The sequence below is a fragment of the Colletes gigas genome, unplaced genomic scaffold (assembly GCF_013123115.1).
Source record: "Colletes gigas isolate AHSC1104 unplaced genomic scaffold, ASM1312311v1 Colletes_gigas_Sc00020, whole genome shotgun sequence".
Taxonomy (NCBI): Eukaryota; Metazoa; Arthropoda; class Insecta; order Hymenoptera; family Colletidae; genus Colletes; species Colletes gigas.
Window position 1 is genome coordinate 1437643 of NW_025106649.1, and position 21740 is coordinate 1459382.

The 21740-nt window shown below is 33.9% G+C and overlaps 1 protein-coding gene across 4 annotated transcripts in view; it reads left to right on the forward strand.

The window, feature by feature from the left end:
• The window catches only part of LOC122400835 (neuronal calcium sensor 2), a 162626-nt gene extending 141242 nt beyond the window's left edge, over nt 1-21384 (forward strand). For all 4 annotated transcript variants that reach the window (XM_043402512.1, XM_043402511.1, XM_043402513.1 and 1 more), the window contains exons 4-6: nt 676-819; nt 15208-15336; nt 21208-21384. In XM_043402512.1, the coding sequence (XP_043258447.1) occupies nt 676-819; nt 15208-15336; nt 21208-21384 (450 nt within the window). The remainder of the gene's footprint in view (nt 1-675; nt 820-15207; nt 15337-21207) is intronic.
• Nucleotides 21385-21740: the final 356 nt, after the last annotated feature.

Sequence of the window (21740 nt, forward strand, 5' to 3'; positions counted from 1 at the left end):
ATAAACTCAGCGTACCGGTCGTTTCACGCCAGCACTTTAAAATGTATGACAGTAAACGTAGTTTGTGGCAGATAAGGAGTCGAGGCGCGGCTGTTTCCCTCGATGGGGATTTCTACTTTAAAAACCCCAATAAAAAGGCGTTTCTTTCGGAATTTTCTACTCAAACACTATCAACAATAACAAACTTGCTATATTTACTTCCACGCACTTCAAGAAGGCGTGTATTTTTTTTCATACGGAAATATTAGCTTCTTGAATAAACACGATATCCGAAGTGCATCGATGAAAAGAAAAATTAACACTTCCAATAATTCGAGAAAAAACATTTTAAACGAAAGTCCATCAGTTTTGGTTAAAAATCAAGATCACTTTAATTTTTTTTAAATTTTCACTACGTCGTGAACTATCTATTATCATCTTAAAATCTTATTTAAGATGAATTTATTATAAATAAATAAATAAAATAATTTTCCACAAAAGTCAAATTTAAAATGGTGACATTTAAATAATTCATAATGACACTGATTTTGTAGCAAAAAAATTCTTTTTCAAGAATTCTTGCACCAAGTTGTCATGATTAAAGAGATTTTGGATGTTCCTAATAATTTGTTTAAAAAATTTACCGTAAATGTTTCTACGCAATTTCATGAACGTTTTTATTTTTTAATGTTACAGCAAGACTGCCCGAACGGTCGGTTAACGCCAGCAAAGTTTGTCGACATGTACAAAATGTTCTTCCCGTCTGGCAACGCGGAGGAATTCTGCGATCATGTCTTCCGTACATTCGACATGGACAAAAATGGCTACATCGACTTCAAGGTAAGACAAATTCCTTTCGGTTAACTCGTGCGCGATCCAGAGACACGGCGAAACTTTACTCGATTTTAGATAGCGAGTGAAAATATCCGGTTGCAATTTATTCTGAACGTTTCGCGCGATTGCGTTTTGTATCGCGTTTATTGTCGCGACGGAGTAGCTTTTTGACTTCGTCTTGAAGTTTGATGCTCGAAGTTTGGACTGTTATTACTTCGAAGCACATTCTTGTCTTGGAGAAACTACTTTCCTGAATCGATGTAGCAGAAAATCGAAATTCGATTAGTTTATTAAAACTTCTATTAAAAGCTTAATATACTATCTATCGAAATATTAATGGGTTTTTTCATATAAACGTTGAGATTTTTAAATCGAATCTGCACATTTATAACTTATATTTCAAACGTGACAAAGAAAACAAATAATAATTTTGAAAGTTTGCTACCAGCACTAGAAATGCAAATTGTTTGTAAAATTATTAAAGCAATGTGAAACAGAAACAGAATCTTTATCAATTAATATCAAAATTTCTAATTTGAGGACCATATTAATGCTTCTTTCGAAGTTAACGTTAACTTTTGTTTTCTTATTGTTTGTAAGTTTCGTAGAAAGATATGAACAAATCTATGAATTATGCAATAACAAGGACAGAATGCGAAAAATCTACCATAAAAGTTTGTTTAGTAGGCTTTGAACGAATATTCTGCTTTCTCGGGGATTTCCGTAAAGTCTCGGTTGACCGAACTTTCGGTACCCGAGATCTCGCGAACTCGCCCGAATCCAAGATTTCGTTGTTAGTGCAGCTTGAGCCAGCCTATCGTACACATCTCTTACATTTCACCCCACCAAAGTTCTGGTAGGACATTTTACGATCAAAGTAAGTATGGTTGCTTACATTTTTACAACTATACTCCATCTAGCCATAAAAATAATCGTATTTTTCGAGTTTATATTATATTTATATTTCTAATTTTTTCTGTAAAATTAAATATATTATTGATTTAATATTCTTGAATATTCCACAAAATATTCTTGTACAAAAGATGAATGTGGTTGTTAACATTTTCATTACTGTACTACATCTGGTCATAAAAACACTCGCTAAACGATTTTATATTATAGTTTCATTTCTTATTTTTTTGTGTGAAATATTCGCCCATATTTACAGTTTAAAAAGAAATTAAATATATTATTAATTTAACATTTCTGAGTATTCTACTATACTTGTACAAGAGGCATTGAATAATAAATATAGATCGTTTAATTTTAACTTTGAAAGTATAATTGGTATATTGTAATTTACAATCTAAATGAAATAATATATCATTAATTTAACATTTCTGAGTATTCTAATATTATTGTACAAGGGATATTGAATAACAAATTTCTATCAAACGTTTAATTCTAAGTTTGAAAGTGTGGTTGGTCCATTGCAAACAGATTCATGTAACAATAATGTATCGTCGTGGTTAACAACAAAATAGAAACAGCGCTATTATTCGAAGTGGCTATCTTTTGCAGCGATGCAGGCCGGCAAACGACGTGACTAATTGGCTGTCGCGGTGCACACGGTCGCCACGTTTATTTCAGAAACTGTTTTTGCCGAGTTGTCTTCAGGCCATCCATATTCCTATGTTAATTTTTACAGGACATATTCTCCGACTCTGACCACGGTCTGCATTATTTCAAAAGCCAGCCATTTGGAATGATAACGATATTATGTGTCGTTGTAAAATGTGCAAATTAAATTCTGTCTAATTAAACGTGATAATGTTCCTCAAATCGTTCACTTTGACCGAACTCCAACAATTGTAAAATTTTAAATAACGTCACGGTTTTTAGGAACATACGTGAATATGTCTCTAGATGTGAAAATATTAATATTAATACTTTACCGACCGGTAGCGGCTGATTAATCGGCTATCGGTCGGTAAGCGTTGGTCGGTAAAAAAGTCGATTAATAGGCTATCGGTCGGTAAAGTGTTAACAATAACTCACAAGGAACCATCGCGAACGGTCCGGCTTCGATTTTGATGAAACTTTGTACACTTATAAAGCAGCCAAAAATAATCGACACGTATTTTTTTTTAGCTGCGGTAACTCGAGTTTAAGGGGTGAAACCACCCCTTGAAGTTTTGGCTCGAAACGGCTATCTCGAAAACGGAAAGACATACACAAAATTTTTGTTAATGGGCGAGGTTGATGGTTTCTTATGTACAATAACATGGTGTTAAAAAATTTTAAAAAATACAATTTGTTTATAACAAAAAAAAATTTATTAACTTAATTTTTCATTTTATTGAAATTTTCATAATGACAAAAAATGACGAGCATTTTATTCCAAATCCATTGGTATGCGATTTTTTTAAATTGCTTCCTACAGTTTTGCAGATTTTGATGATTTACATCATGCGCGCACATCCATTATGGTAGTAGCTGTTCTAACTTTGATTTTAATGAAGCACTGTAGGCTTGCACTACTTCTAGAGGACAAAATCGGGAAAAATACAAGAATACCAATTTGTTGATGGAGGCTTCGTTAAGAAATTATTAACGTTTAAAGTTTCGCCCGTACTGAATTTTTTTCTCCGAAATGTCCAAGATTTGGGGGGAATGTGTAATGACCAAAAATGATTGTAATCGACCCCTGCAACCGAAAATAATTTTTTCAGAATGGTTTGAAATTTTTTAATTTTGTTGAAAAATTTCACACATTTTCGAATTTTTTTCTCAAAAGTGCGTAGGATTTCGGGGGTATATATATTGACCAAAAATGATTTAAATTGACTCCCGCAACTGAAAATAATTTTTTTAGAACGATTTGAAATTTTTTTTTTTCGCTGAAAAATTTAGGCACTACGCCCTGTCGATTTTTCTTAAAAATTCGTTTTTCATTTTTAATCATTTTGTTTGACGCCCTACAAAAAAGTTGGCCAATACTTTTTTGTAGGTACCTATGAGCTCTACTTCAGAAAACAGTTTCATTGAAATATATTCACTATTGTAGGAATTATGGCTGTTTGAAGATTGGAGCATTTTAATGGGGTTTTTCTCATTTTGCGGGGTCAAGGATCAACTTTTTGCATATTTTTGCGATATCTACGTATTCTTGATTAAAATTCGCGTCGTTTGCATTTTTGAAAATTAAAATCCTTCAATCCGTTCAGAAGTTATGACATTTTAAAGATCCGCATGAAATTTTCGGACAACATTTCTGGCCATAAATTACATTTTCGATTAGGAATTTTTTTCTCGAAAGTGCGTAGGATTTCGTGGGTATATGTATTGACCAAAAATGATTCCAATTGGCCCCCGCAACCGAAAATAATTTTTTCCTGGAGGATTTGAAATTTTTTAATTTAATTTTTTAATAACTTTTTAACGAAGCCTCCTACAACAAATTGGTATTCTTGTATTTTTCCCGATTTTGTCCTCTAGAAGTAGTGCAAGCCTACAGTGCTTCATTAAAATCAAAGTTAGAACAGCTACTACCATAATGGATGTGCGCGCAAGATGTAAATCATCAAAATCTGCAAAACTGTAGGAGGCAATTTAAAAAAATCGCATACCAATGGATTTGGAATAAAATGCTCGTCATTTTTTGTCATTATGAAAATTTCAATAAAATGAAAAATTAAGTTAATAAATTTTTTTTTGTTATAAACAAATTGTATTTTTTTTAATTTTTTAACACCATGTTATTGTACATAAGAAACCATCAACCTCGCCCATTAACAATTTTTTTGTATGTCTTTCCGTTTTCGAGATAGCCGTTTCGAGCCAAAACTTCAAGGGGTGGTTTCACCCCTTAAACTCGAATTACCGCAGCTAAAAAAAAATACGTGTCGATTATTTTTGGCTGCTTTATAAGTGTACAAAATTTCATCAAAATCGAAGCCGGACCGTTCGCGATGGTTCCTTGTCAGTATACAATATTTGTGACGAAATTTGAATCTAGACTATGTATATCTCTTTAATACTTTTTTATCGAAACCACCTAAGTAGTTTTTTTTTTTTAATTAATCAATACGGATTTAACGACGTTTCGTAGATTTTAGGTGCAATCGGTGCGAGGAAAAATGAATTTTTCGAATAGCAGAAAATTCCTCGTATATTCCGAGAATGGTCGAGGAGAATTTGAACAGAAAATGAAATCGTGAATTTGTATGGTCGGTGCTTGCTGAGATTGAGTTCGCGACACATCCTCCATACCAGCTGAATTTACATACTACAACGGGAGTAACGAGTCGAAATTTTCGGCAAAGGCTACCGTGAAATTATTGAATTTTAGAGGTCACGTTTTCTCGAGTAAGTGGTGGTTCCAATTCCAGCGGCGGTCTGGCACAAATAATGTTAGAATATTCCAGAAAATATACCATACAAATAAATCTGCAAAGCCACCAATCTGTTTGTACTTTTGTTTGCCCTTTGAGCGTCGAGGAAAACCAAAAACTGTATTTTCAGAACTCTTTCCAATTTAGAGATTCCTTTGTGTCGGAATTTAATCGTGGTAGAATCGTAAAAGAATTTTAACGAGTCTTTCAGATCATATGAAGTAATTTGTATATTAATGGGGAATAATTTCTCGTAAAGATATTAAACGCAATTTGATGTATGAATTGTGGTCTCCTACTGTCGTTTCAAAAGTAATTATAAGTTGAAATATTATTATTTGATACGAAGTAATAATTTTAAATTGGTTCTTGCACTATTGAAATTGTAGTTTTAATTAGTGTATTTTGAACATTGCAATTTTAAGGTGGTGCTTTTTCACTGTTTCGATCTTTTCTTGTAGGTTGTATTTTTTGTATTTAACAGTTGAACAATATTTGATACTGAGAATCCTGGAATTTTTAATTTGAAGAAATGAATAGTTTCCTTAGAAGATATGTATTGAAATAACTACTATACTTATTTGGAAATTACATCTATAATTATTAATTCGTTTAATCCACGTTTCATTCATTCATTTAAAAAGCAACCCTTAACATACAAAGACAGAGATCTTCAGAGACCCCCCCACATATGTTACTTTGATTCATGAAAAAAGGAAAGAACATCTAAGAATTTTGAATAAGATAGTACAAATTCAAAAGTATTTATATAGTTTTAATTGTAACAATGACGCCCAAGTACCCAGAACTTTCGATTTCTTTTCAACTCGTTCTAAAACTAAGCAGTGAAAATGGAAATTCATGCGAGATAAATTTCTAGAATCGGTACGAAAAGAACTTTTTAACAATGTACGAAGAAGTTTCTTTTTTTTTCTCCATTCAGCGGACGGTTTAAAAATAAGAAGAAACAAAGTAACTAAAACCGCGAGCAGTATTTTCTGGGCCACCCTAATAATAATAAGTTGCGAACGATTCGTCGGCGTATTGTGGCGGGAAGGAGGAACTGACCCAAATTCAGCGAAATAAACCCGCTTTTTGTTGTAACTCTTTTATACTGCCTGACCTCAAAAGTAATTTAGGTAAATACAACCGATGTACGTTCCTTTCTTCATTCGTCGAGATTTACCAACTGCACGGCCCTTGGAAACACGCAGCTAACGGTGAAATACATTCCAAACATTTACTAGCTTTTTACGCCTCGATTTATGCCACACCTGTACTTGCTTTTCTTTTTTTTTATTCTTAAGAAATCACGTTCATGCTATCCGGAAATTTAAACGTTGGTGCAAATCTCTTCGAGTGTTTTAGATACTCGAAAATTTCCGCAATGCACAGTGATGATACAGGAGATTAAACATTTTATTGTTTAGAAGTCTTCTTACTTAAATTTTCGAAAAATGGGAAAACGAAATTAAAGTAGAAATAGCATTCCTTTAATGTTTTCAAATATGTATTCAGTCGATGATATGAACGACGAAATTAAAGTAGAAACATAATTCTTTTAATGTTTTTAAATATTGAGCCAGTAATACGAAAATTAATAATATGAAAAACGAAATTAAAATAGAAATAGAATTCTTTTAATATTACCAAATATTGAGTCAATAATAGGAAAAACGAAATTAAAATAAAAGTATAATTCTTTTAATGTTATCAAATTTTCCAGTTAATAATATACTATTTACTGTAATACAAAAAATGCAGGAATAATTTATAATAAATGAAAACTTTGTTAAAGGGCAATAAATAGAAATACCATTTTGGTGACAAAATGAGAATAGAGTTGTATAATTTTCAACAATTGTATTTCCTTCGTAAAAAGTCACACGAGTGCTCTACTGGGGTCAAGTAGAAACGTGTAGAATACGCTTGCCTTGGAGATCTTTAGCAGTGTGTTGACAAGTTCAGTGAATTACTTGGAAGGTATAATTCGTACGTTGAGCACTATACTCTCGATAAATACGAAACAGTATTTGTTAACCGAGATTTGCTTTACTCTAAAGATAATTGAATCAAACAGTCGGGGAAAAAAATGATAATAATCACCAAAAGTGTAAGTTTCAGCATTTGAAAAACAAACATTACTATCCACTATTATACACCATTCAAAATTTAGTAATCTTCTGAATTTTTCTCTGAATATTAAATGTTCTTCAAAAGTCCGTCCATACATTTTGTACGAGTTAAATTTGTATCTAAAAATTGTTTGGACTTTGATCTAATATTATTTTAGTAAAATAGAATATGAACATCCCATCATTGTTCTTAAAAAATCTATTAAAAATTTTGTATAATGATACACAAGAAATAGAGAAATATATTTTATTTTTGAAAGTATATAAACTATATAAATAAAAACAAATAGTACAACGATAGTATTTAAAAATAAAACTCATTCTTGCTCGAACCTAGGAATTCTTTGACCCTCAATTTGTCTAATTTTCCTTTCACTTTATTTTTGAAAGCAAATAAATATATAAATAAAAACAAATAATAGAAAGTTAGTATTCAAACGTGAAACTGATTTTTGCTCGAACCTCAGAATTCTTTGGTCCAGAATTCGTTTAATTTTCCCCTTATTATACTAAATTTCAAATAGCTTTCCCCATCCTCCACATAATGATGAAATCTCAATTACGATTTGGAATGGACTGTGATCGATTATCTTCTGAACTCTCCAATTGCTAACAATAGAGATGCACACATAATATACTATTATATACGCACGCTTGTTATCGAGTGCATATCTCAACCAGCAACAATGCAACTCCCCACGTGTCACGAGAAATATTTTGTCGGTTGCGCGTAAATAACGAAAAGGAGAGAATCGTTTTAAAAATAAATTCGATCGTATCCAATCCCCGTCGTCCACCACTTTTCACGAAGTTTGTAACGTTCTATGCAACAAAAGCAACGTACACCATGGAGTAGAAAGTGTTTCTATGAATACCAAGCATATTTATCGCGTGTTCATCACATTCTATTCAAGTGTAAAGGACGACGTGGAACTGTCCGTCTATTGTTGCCAGTACAATATGCCTTGCTAAACGTATAATACATATGTAGCACTGTACGATCCGCGATTGTACTGTCCAATATTTGCTTCGAATAAGCTTGATAAATCCATGGCTCTCAGCGCGAGCCCTCCCGAGGGCTATGTTTGTACTTCTGATTTAAGGCGAATCGCTAATTGAAGCTCATTCGCAATCACGATTCGACGGCTGGAAATATTCATTTCGTGACGTTTCGAGCACGTGACGTCGAATTTCGAAACAGATTTCCCCTTCGTTCGCGTCGTGTCCGTGACAAGAAATATATTCAGAATAATTTCGTGGATAACTACGGGCGCCGGTAACTTCCCTTTCAGCTTTTATTAATAATAATTTGCATGCTGTTGAATATTAAAATTATCCCTGAACGACCGTGACACGTATAGTCATTCCACATCGAATCGATCACTTTTTGCACTCGCTATCGGACTTGATATTATAATTCGACGTTGATCGCGCGAAATTAGGAAAGAGGTCATCTTGTTTTCGTCGAGAAGGATCCAAGTTTCATTGTTACGGGAAGAGAAACGATTGCACGTCACGGAAATAAGTTAGAAATATCGGAATAAATTTGCTTTCGAAAATATCGACTTCGTAAATTTATGGGTTACAGTGGAGTACGACTCTGATACCAGAACAAGTAGAAATAGCCAGTAATGGTCAGACGCGACAGGGAAATCTTATTCAATCGCGTTCAACTTACTTTTATTTGCATAGAATAACCACCTTATGTACTCGTATAATTTTATTTCGCGGGTAAGTTGAAAAGTAACATTTTTTAAGAGCAAAATTTTTATTTTTAATTTTAAATATCTAAGAAACTATGCTCCGAAATGAAAGTATCGTTTTAACCTTATTTGAAAATAAATTGCTTTCAAATCGATTGATCTGTGCCATCTACCAATATTTTATGTTGCTGTATTATTTTTGGAAAATTTAATTTTGAATATTTCTTTATGAAAAGTACTCCTTGGGAGTTTAAGAAATCCCAAGTGCGTATATCTTCGTCAAAAGGATGAATTTACTGGATTAGCTGAGTCGAAAGGATAATCGAGACGGACAGAAATGGAGAATTGTATATAAACGAATGCATTGTGACAGGCAGGATTGCCGAACGAAGTGCTGGGCGAGAGTCATGCATTTGTCATCGAGCGGGCAGAAATGTCCGAAGCAATGATTCCTCAAAGTGGGTGATTTTGCAGTCTAGTGGACGCTGGGACGAAATGTTTTAATACATTTTGCAAAATAGGACATTATGTGACGTTTCTGTCTAGACGCGTGCGAACCTTTCATTCCGAAAGTGGTATAAATCCATTTAAGGAACGAGAATTTAATTTCTACAAACAATATTTGCAAACTCGGTTGATTTCATTCGCGAAGGAAATTGGGAAACATTATGGAAGCGATGTGTGTCTCTGTGAACATGAATATTTCTGATTTTCGTGGAATATTATATTTCCTTCATTTAGTTCATGAATTTAATAAAACATGATGATTTTTTTAGTTTATTATCGAACGTACCATTTGTGTATCGTGATTATTTAAAAAATTTGGATAGCAATCGCAGTGATGGTAGGGAAAAATGAATATTTAAATTAATACAACGGATCGGGTACGAATAAAATATTGAAATTGGATAACCATATGTTGTATTGATTTGTTGCCATGTACAATCTGAAATTACAAAATAAGTCAATATGGCGCAAGTTAGTCCTACGAGCTGTGCACATGCGCGACGGCGTAGCGACACTTCCTGCGCACCTGACTCATTGTTAATTTGTCGAACAATTTATTATTTTATTTTTCTTGTTATCATGTATTCAACATTTCTCTACTAATTTTCAAATCTGAAATATACAATTTTAAAGATGCCTATTCTTTACTAGAATTTCTGATTGTTTAACTCTCTGTAATCTTGAGATGCTCTATTGTTCCATTATCTATTGATGCTTGGTCAGGTATGTTGGCTATTGTTCTGCTTTGTATCGAAGGAGAAGTTTATTAGAAAATTATGAAACACTGTGTGGGGGCTATTCAATTTTTGACAAATATTCATGAGACTTGAGTGGATATTCTCATACATTGTGTTTGTTCATGTTTGTTGTTGTTCTACATTGTATTTCAAGAGAAGTTTATTAGAAAATTATGAAATGTGGCGTGGTGATTGTGCAAAACATTGGTGGTATTAAATTTTTGACAAAGTTTGACGAAGACTGGAAAAATATTAGCATGTTTGTTTATGTATGTTGTCCGCTGCTCTATATTGTATCTCACAAGAGGTTTATCAGAAACTCATGAAATAAAATATTATGACTTCGATACACAGAACAAAATCGAAGCCATTAAATTGTTTAAAAAATTTGAAGATATTGACATATTTTAAATGCATGGAATTACATTAATGTCCGTTTTGCTTTACACTAAACACAGGAAATCTCATTTCTTTCATTTCACTCTTTACTTGTTCCGTAAGCTCGTGTTCGTAGATACAGCACACGCGTTCCAAGACGTCGAAGTCGCTGGAAGTAATATTGCCTTAGAAGTTTGTGACATAGAAAAATATCGTGTGTCAAGAATCCTGGCTTCTTTTGTTGCGTTCCATTTACGGGCACACTTCCGGCAGTAATGCAGTTCGTTTCACGTATTCCAAAAGTCTTTAGGAGGAGCAGCAGCAGCGGCGCAAGTAGTGGTGCTAACTGATGGCAGAAGTTGGCCAGAGGGGCCAGCACGTCGGTAGGGTCAATATGAGAAGTGGAGACACTTCAGAGGTCAGGAAGTGCAAAGAACCGGCTTGCCATCGACTCCTTCTATAAAACCCTCGTCGTTTGTCTACCTTACATGTCAAGCGACCTAGTTTTACCAAACTGTACCTCTGACGAGGATACTCAAAAATCTCCTGTATACCTGACGGTGAAAGGAACCCCTGGGTTCCTGAAAATCACCATGCTCCACTATTCACGGTCATATTACTTTTCAATTTTATTGTAAGTGCTAACCAACTGGATCTACCAATCAGTTAACCCTGGGGTTCCTGAAAGTCACTATACTGCAGTATTCACTTTAATTTTATATATTTCAGCAATCTGTACACTGTAAAGAGTTTTCATTTATTCTCTGTATATCAAAATTTAATATTGTGTGGCTTGTTTAAAGTAAGTGCTAACCAACTGAATCTACCAATCAGTTAACCCTGGAGTTCCTGAAAGTCACTATACTGCAGTATTCACTTTAATTTTATATATTTCAGCAATCTGTACATTGTGAACAGTTTTCATTTATTCTCTTTATATCAAAATTTACTATTGCGTGACTTGTTGTTTAAAGTAAGTGCCAACAACTGGATCAACCAATCAGTTAACCCTGGGGTTCCTGAAAGTCACTATACTGCAGTATTCACTTTAATTTTATTATATTCCAGCAATCTGTACACTGTAAAGAGTTTTCATTTATTCTCTGTATATCAAAATTTAATATTGTGTGGCTTGTTTAAAGTAAGTGCTAACCAACTGGATCTACCAATCAGTTAACCCTGGGGTTCCTGAAAGTCACTATACTGCAGTATTCACTTTAATTTTATATATTTCAGCAATCTGTACACTGTGAAGAGTTTTCATTTATTTTCTTTGTATCTAAATTTACTATTGTGTGACTTGTTTAAAGTAACAATCAACACCTGATTGATCAACCAGTTAACCCTAGGGTTCCTGAAAGTCACTACACTTTTCATTCTCTTTCTACCAAAACTTAAGACTTGATTGACCAATCATTGATAACGATATAAATGCTAACAATTGTTTTGTGTCACGTCTGAACTGGAATTTAGTCAGCAAAGATTTTGTATTTTGATCCAAAATACCAAGTTTAATTAGAATATGACGACCACCACTTCATCTAATGGATCATTCTGAGGTGTGGAATAAATCCTTGAACAGTTTTGCAAATTCGAAACGTGCAAAGAGGCTTTATCGTATGCATCGCAAATTATAGGAATCCAAATTTATTTACAAAATCCATCGATATTTATTTAAAATGTTTACGTAATCTTAATAGCATACGTACGAATTTTGTGCAACAGCACTGTACGTCAGATCGAAATTAATTGTTCTGAATAAAACAAGCTTTGCAGTGAATAATGAGCTTTAAAGTGAAATATTTTCCTCGTATATTAAACGCGAGCAAACATAATGGTATCGATCTTACTCGCAGCGTGCGCGATATCGGTGGCGTCATTGTTTCCGGCTCGAACAATGTTTGAAAATTCTAACTCCAACAATATTATCATTTTCGAATGTATTGTCCGTCGCACGACACGCGGAATTTTTTAAATTCCAAACATTGCTATTACGATGTTTCAAAGAAAACATGCTTATTTCACAAGACTTGTTTTTCTCGTATCTCAGAAACTAATTTAAAAAAAGGAATCTTACCTTGTAGAATAAATAGTTAAATTAAATTTGTCAGAACCTTCCTTTTTATAACTTTTAACTTTCAGTCGTAAGTAATGTGAAGTATTTCAATTTAAGAATTTAAATTAACTTGCAAGAAATTAGAATACAGTAGAGTATAGTGTAATTGTTTGCGGAGGTGTTCAAAGATTTGATTACGCGAATCCTTCCCTCAGTCATGTTCCGCGTATGCCAGTGGCGTTGGAAGTTCGTAGGTGACGGTAGAGGATCGTGTATCTTGCATGTCGGTCATTTTGGGAGGCGGTGACTGTTGGAAAGTAGCATCCGCTCATGCCTCAGGCGCTTAGTTAGTTGACCAGTTCTAAGAACTATAGGATAACTTGATTGAAAGTGGTTTGCTGGTGCTACGGAAGCCTCGCCATGGCTTATACCCGGTAACGCTAAGGTTGTCAGAAGAGGTTGATAGAATTGAGTATTCCCCAGTTTCTCTTAAGCTTTAGGGTTGACAGGGTGCTTAGTCTTCAGTCCCCTTAGTCGGTCGATTGAATCATCGTGATGGCAGTGATAGAGCTTCGGCTTGTTGAGTGAGCCACAGTTAATCAATCTGTTTATGCAGATATTGTAGAAGTCAAGAAGATGGACGATGTTTCTGGAGGAAACTCGATCAAAAATGGCAAGAATTTTCATAATAACATTACCACGTTAAATGCCAATACCCAAACCCCTCAAATTGTCCATGAAAACTAAACTTCAATTTGAATAACTTGTAATTTGTTATACAATTTATTTTTATAATCTCATTCAAAATTCAAGAGTCCCATCTAAATTTATTTTCGTTTTTTTAAATTTATTTTCTGATTCAAGCTTTACTTAGCCACTTTGTGAGTAATATATTTATAAAATAAATGGACATTTGGCAGTAGATCATGATGTTTTTATGGAAACTTCATCCACTGTACCAGGCTTCTCTGGGTTTACTGAAAGTTCATACTACAAGTGTGGATGCTCTGATTGGGTGTATCTCAATCCCAATACCCGAAGTAGGGAGGAGTAAGCTGGTATAGGTCAAGTGCCTGGGTTATAGAAGAGCCTTCTTCCGGCTCATTCACATTCAATAGGGCCATTTACTATGCTAGCGGAACAAAATGGGAAAATCCAAAACTGACAAAAATAAAATAAAATTTAAATTCTTAGTTTCGAGTGTTTTCAAAATAAACAATTCCTCCCTTCTTATCAGGAAATAATAGTATCACATTATTACCTTTTGTATTTATCGTCTTCGTTGCACAAATCAACCATATATAAAATTAACATTGGCTCGATAAAATAAATTTTACAAAAAGAAAAGATATAATCGAGATGCTGTTTTTAAACCTAACCTCGATTGTTGTTGATATTATTATTATTGAATAATACAATTTAACGGACAATGTCCTCTTTTAAAAGCTTATACAGCTAAAATAGACTCGTAAATACAAAAAATAATCGACACACATAGCGATACATTAAAAAGATCTATTTCATTCATATGTTATTGTTGCTACGAAACTGTATTAATACAACTTAATCAGCTTAAAAAGCAAGTTAAATTTTTTTTAAAACAATTTTCTTTCTCAACATAGTGTTCATAAGCAGTACACTCGATCCCAGCGAGTTTCCAACTTTCTCAGCCGGGAAAAATAGATTTCGTCGAACTCTGCGTAGTCGTTAGAGCTAAATTTTTAAACTCTCTGACGGAAAGAAATTGCAAAGAGCAAAGTCCAGAGAATAGGGTGGTCGAGGAATCCATCGGAGAGCCCAATTCGTGCAATTTTGCCATCGCGACGATCGATTTGTGGGACGTCGCCTCGCCCCGGTGAAAGAGCACCTTTTTGTGGCGAATGCGAAAGTGATCGGCTCGAATGGCTATAAAACGTTAATTAAGCGTCCCATCTGGCGTGGAAATTTTTTCAGAAGAACAGCGATGCTACTCGAGAAGTTGGGTCAAATAATTATTATCGTTTACAAAATAGGCGAATAATTTGTGTCGTCTGAATTCCCCTTTCATTCGTTGTCTTTTCCCCCATGAATTTTTTTTTTTATCGACAGATGTGTAGAATTTCGTGACTGGTACACGATACATGTTAAGATTGGTCCAGAGAGTTTCACATTTATCGTGGAAATTTAAAAGTCTTACAAAGATAAGAAACGAATAGGTCAACGTTCCATTGTGCTGTAATAGAATTGTTGATATGTTTAGTAGATCAATGTGTTTGTCCAATTTGTAAAATCTAGAGCATTTCGTAGCAAAGTTCCATTGTGTTTGAGTAGAATAAGTTGTTGATATATTTAGTAGCATTGTACAGGCCAAGGTTTGCCTCGCAGTTCTCGTCTTTGTGAGGGAGACTGTAGATCAAACCTGCGGCAAATCTCCGTCAAAGCTGCGCCCTGTACGGGCTCTGCGTTAGGTTCCAGATAAGAATCGAGCTCTTTTGTTGCGCATGAATAAAAATACTATTGACCGTATCCACGTTATTAAAGTTCAACGGTGATCTTTTGTTGCAGGAGTTTCTGTTAGCCATCGACGTAACATCCAGCGGAACGCCGGAAGAGAAATTGAAATGGGCTTTCCGTATGTACGATGTCGATGGAAACGGTGTCATCGATATTCAAGAAATGACGAAGATCGTACAGGTATCGTGCATTGAAATATTACCATAGAACAGAATTTTATCAAGAAACTTTTCTCAAATTAGTAACTTTTCGTTTATATTTATTCTTAGACTATTTTCAAGCAGTTTCCATCGAGCTTATTTAACAATGAATTTATAAGATAAACTTCATAGAGACGATAAAAAAAGTTCATATAAACGTACGTTAAATTATTTGATAATTTTATTTTTATACCACTATATTTTCTATAAATTTTAATAATAAATATAGAAAAATATTTCCAAGTACAATATTATTTACAGCGTTGCAAAAGTTGAATATAACATCGTATGTATTTATTTATATCAAAATAGAGCACTTATATTACGTTTCAAAGTTTACAAAGCTTTCAGTCTGCAGAAAGCGTACAAAATGGCCGCCTGCAGCCTGAATGCAACGCTGCCAGTCGTCGTGTAATAGAGTTTCTGAATCTTTCAAAAGTTCCAGGTGTTTGTCGGACTCATTGGCAGCCCTCTGTATACATTAACAAAGTGTTTCTGCATTGACAATGGGCGTTGAATAAACGATTGTTTTCGAGTGGCCTCGGGAGTACAAATCCAATAGATTTAAGTCTTGGGAGCGAGAAGGCTAACTAATGCACGATAATCCCTGCATCCAATCCATTTGTTGGGAGTTCGTTCGAGAATTGTCTAACTGCTACAAAAATAGCTTGCTATAAGATTTACAACAGGTTTTATATGAGCTTTTTTCATTGTTTTTATGTCTCTTGTTCAACATCCAAGTTACGAAACACCCTGTATATTTTCAAGTCATAAGCCCTAAACTTAATTAAACTAAAAAAAAGAGAAATTAATTCGAAATTGCACCTCTTGGCCTCTGCAAATTGAGTTTATACAGTCCCAGTAATAAATATTAAATAAGTCAGAAATATAGGATAAACTTATTTGAATATTCTAAGGTAAAAAAGAAGTCGATTTTCTCGCGCTCTCTGAAAGTTTTGAAATCTTGAGAATATTTTCCACGCTCTTGGACTTTGGAATTCGAAATATTAATGAAAATGTAGAACTTCCGGCCGAGCACGACTCAAGTACGCGAGTGTGTACACAGCACTTTTATTGGAGGGTTGTTGCGTTTGTTTGTAAAAAAAAAAATGCACTTGGCTGTAGTATAATAACTGGCTTTAGTGAAACCGTTGAAAGACGGGGATACTTAAAGATGAAGCGTTTAGTCTCTCGTAGGGCTGGAATAGCAGATTAATTACGGACAGCTGTAAGTATCTCTTATTACTACCTGAAACTTTAACATGTTTTTCTTTTTTTTAAACCATGTTTTTTCAAGCTGGATGGAAAAATATCTCAGGAGTTTTGTAAATTTGTATGATTCCTACGATATTAAGATTAACAACGACGCTTTTAAATAATACTCATTGTGTCTTTATGATTCCAGTCAGGAATGAAATTTCTTAACATATCACGTTATAATAGTTTCTGATGATTATCAAAATATTCTGTTATATTTCTGTGTCTGTATGAAATTTTTAAATGAGACAGTTTTGTACGTAATTTTATTAATGTTATCGAAAACTATTTCTTCCAACGAAATAATAAATAATTATTTTTCTTGCATTCAAGTAGACAATTTTATGAATTATACTTGACAAGGGGAAGCATAATTAATCTTATTAATGTCATCTTTGAATTTAGGTACCAATACAGTTAATAATTATTTCAACATTTCATTTCCTTAACTCGACAATTAAAAACAGAATTTTTTAGGAAGAATTTACTTAGGATTATTTGTTCGATACGAAAATGAAATATAAACGAATTCATTAATTTACAAAATTCGTCAGAGTTACTGTTGCATAAATTTCTACAATGTCAGCACTATTTAATATAATCACCTCCATTGTGTGCAAATGTTATGGTCCTGGGTGACGTGCGTTAAGATACGTTATTTGAGATACGATCGTTGGGACGAAAAATAATAATTGTATTATTATCGAAAATTATTTGGACAATGGTTGGGGTGCTGGCGAGGCTCCCAAATATGAGCCAAATTTCATCGTCGCGACCAAAAACGGGGTCTGGTCGCTCGTATGGTGGTCAGTGAAATGCATAATTCATTAACCCTTTTGAAACGTGGATCAAGCAGTAACAGCCGTATCGTACTGTCAACAAGTTGAAATTGATCCAAAACCAACCCGAATGAATTAACAGACATCCATACTTTTGCATGACAACGTTCGTTCGCATGCATCGCACGTCGGAACAGCGAAGTTGCATTTCTCTCTGACCGCATCGGACTATCAAATTTTTCCACCTTTGCGAGGGTCAAAATATATTCCTCGATCGAGACACGGTGAGATCCGGGGCGTAAGAACAATTTATGCAATATAAAAACGTTCGATATTTCGATGGAAGAAAACTATCAACGCCAACAGTGGGGTATTTTGATCGAATAAAATTTAATTTTTCGAAAATTTCCACGCGGTACGACCTAATAAAATAATGTTTTTTTTATTATTATCGGGAAAATAGAATTATGATATAAAATCCAAATATTTTATATCCAATAATGTTATTAGTACGAGGAAGTGTACGAACGATTTATGCAATATAAAAACGTTCGATATTTCGATGGAAGAAAACTATCAACGCCAACAGTGGGGTATTTTGATCGACTAAAATTTAATTTTTCGAAAATTTCCACGCGGTACGACCTAATAAAATCATGTTTTTTTTTATTATTACCGGGAAAATAGAATTATGATATAAAATCCAATTATTTTATATCCAATAATGTTATTAATACGAGGAAGTGTACGAACGATTTATGCAATATAAAAACGTCGAATTTTATAAATATTTTATACGATAGTATAAATTTTAATTTTAATTTTGACGTACGAGAATGGAAATTTAATTTGATATGGCTTAATAAAACAATGTTTCTTTTTATTACCGGGAAAGTAGGATTGTGGTAATTTAAAATCGAAATATTATTATTGAATAATGTGTTCTTATTAGTACGATGGAATTTCGTCATTCGACGCTTCGCTTAATCCGGGTTCCACGTAAACCGAAACTCGATTAATCCGATGTCGCGAGTTCAAAGAGATATTGTTGATATTTATGATGCATGGAATGATTTTCCCGATTATATCACTGGAACACAGCGATGCGTTTGATTCTATTCGGAATTAACCCATACTCGTAATCAATGAATATCGTCGTATTGGATCGTGTGGGTTATTAAAACGTATAATAAAGGGAAACGTGTTCAGTGTATCGAATGAGACAGGCAAAATTCTAATCTAGATACAAATATCAAATACCTAATAAGAAATTAAAAACATTAATAAAGAGTTCGTTTATTACCCGTTAAATAACAATAAGAATTTCAATTTCATAGTACATGTACAAAGATATCCAATATTTTTACTCAAAATGTGCATACTTAGTACTTCAACTTCGTACAGAAAATTTACAAACTACGTCGCAATTTTTCAATTTTCATCGGATAAAAGATAAAACGCCCTTGAAAATGAATTTCGTTTCAATTCGATACCGTAGTTAGTTCCGGAGAAAACAATTATTTACAAAAAAAATGCAAACACCCTGTATACAAATTTAAATTCATTTTCAATTAAATGAACAATTTATGATCCAATTTTATCGCACACCAGTCGTACAATCAATTGAAATTGGTGAAACTTCTTTAGGTATATAACGTCAAAGTAAATATGAAAATACATATAGAAAATAGCATAAATTGGAATAGTTGATACACTCATCGGATAGGGGATGAAATGCCCTTTAAAATGAGAGTTCGTACGAGTCGATAGCGTAATTAGTCCCAGAGATATGAGAATTTTAGTTTCAAGTCGATGCGGTGGCTAGTTACGGAGATATAAGGGTGCGAAGCGTTTGTTTACGTTTCATTCAGTTCATTGATCTCGCGCGCGTAGATAGTAAACAGTGCGTAGTAATTTCTTGGAAATACTACGCCGAAACTAGGTCACGACAGTCACGTACACGGGGTAGGTCAGCACGACGCACGTGCGAGCGAGAGGTCCGACGCGTCAGACGGAGACAGAGATAGTTGAATAAAAAAAATTACCTTTTACATAATTTACGATATCTCGGAAACGGGAAGTCGGATCGACAAAAACCAAAAACCATTTTAAAGGGGAAGATTTACCGCTGTCAACGATACCTCATTTATAAATAAAACACTAGTAGTTTCGAAACTGCACGCATCTAAACTTTTAGTATTTTTAATACGCATTGCTAGGCTCTTGTAAGATGGATATCGCGGGAGCGAGAGAAAGAAAGAGAGGTCCGACGTGTCAGACGGAGACAGAGATAGTCGAATAAGATAAATTACCCTTTCATATAAATTACGATATCTCGAAAACGGAAAGTCGGATCGCCAAAAACCAAAAACCATTTCAAAGAGGAAGCTTTGCCGCTGCTAACGATGGCTCAATAATGAATAAAATGCTAGTAGTTTCGGAACTGCACGTGTCTAAAGTTTAACTATTTTTAATACGCGTTGATAAACTTCTGTAAGACGGAGAGTAGAATTTTAAAAATTACTCCTTCATTTAAATTACGATATCTCAACATAAAACAAAAATCATTTTAAAGGGTAGGCTTTACCGCTTCTAACAGTGGTTCAATTATTAATAAAACATTAATAGTTTCGGAATTGCATGCGTCTAAAGTTTAACTATTTTTAATACACATTGGTAAACCGTTCTAAGACAGTGGAAACTGAAGATTCTCTCTTTTCATCTTTGTTATATTTTTTCTATTTACATCGGAAGCTAATCAAAATTTGAAACCAAATTTTGTCCAGTTTTTTTTTACAAAAAAATATAAATCATACATAAAAATATAGGCAAGAGAGACTACATATTTTTCTTAGAAAACAGACAATAAGAATAGAATTGAATATTGAAAAATTCGTTCTACATATACTATAAGAAAAGTCGTGAAGTTAAGTGGCCTTAAAATAACATTGTATGTTACAAATTCTAAACAAAATTTTAAAAACAGTCATTTGACCAGTCGTGGTAAGTTTAGAGTTAGCAACAAAGAAATACAAATTTATTTGTTCGAATAAATTGTAAGAAATAAATTCCTATTTGTTGGTCTTATCAGTTAACTATTATTTTAATAACCTTTTGACTTTTAACTAAGGAATTAAAAAAATTAATTCTCAAGATTAGAGATAAAGAAAATAAATCTAAATAGGACTCTTGAATTTTAACGGGGCCAAAAAAATAAGATATATTATAAATTATAGGTATGGTAGTTTTCAATTGTCTAACAACAAAGTTACGGTTTCATGAACAATTAAACGGGGTTTTCTAGTATGAAATGCATTTTTTCTAAGTTTCATTTTCAATTTTTTACAAAGACTGTATTTGTATTCGTGTAATATTCTAAGATTTTTTGGGCTAAAAGGAGTTAAAATTGGTGATACTGGATCCTCTCAAACATAGTTCTTTAATTGTGACCATTTTGATTCATAATTACTATGAAATTGACTATAGCAGGTACTAGAACATAAGGAAACAAATCAGTAATTTAAAAAATTATTTGAATTTCTAATAAAAATTGTAACAAACTTAGTCGACTAGATTTTTGCAAATTTATAACAGTTTTCTATAAAGAAAACGAATAAACATTTGCTTCCATTGCAGTGTACACTTCTTCAAGTTTCTGTCGTATCAATTTCTTTGGTACAAATAAATATGCCATAATATTGTCGGTAGTTCTAGCGTCGAAACAGAATACACCCCATACACATACGCTATGAAGAAAGATATTCACCAAAAGATGGATTTTAAATCGTAATCGTGCCCCGCTTTTCTGTTCGCAGGCAATATACGACATGCTCGGAGCGTGTTCTAGTAACAGGCCGGCGGACAGCGCGGAGGAAAGAGCAAAGAACATCTTCGCAAAGATGGACGAGAACAATGACGGTCAGCTTACTCAAGACGAATTTTTGAAGGGTTGCCTCCAGGACGAGGAACTCTCAAAGATGCTGGCCCCCTAATTCCGGAGCGTCTTGCATTAACGTCGTTCTCACGATAGCCCCACGATGCCCACGAAAAGACGTTCACAAAAATACTAAGCAACCGAACAACTTCCTCGATAAAAAAACAATCTCAGAGACATCCGTATCTTTAACGTTTCGAACGATTTTTAGCATGAGATTACGCACACGAAATACGGTCGTTGTTACGGTTCGACGAGGATCCGTCTGAGCACATACACAGTTCCCCCCAAGACACAATCGGCAAAGTGTGACGGACAGAATCTCATCGTTCGCTTTCGTTAAACGATCGCCCGGAATCGCGTGATCGAAGAGAATTTTCGTTGTCGAGTCCCCGGAGGGATCTGCACGATACA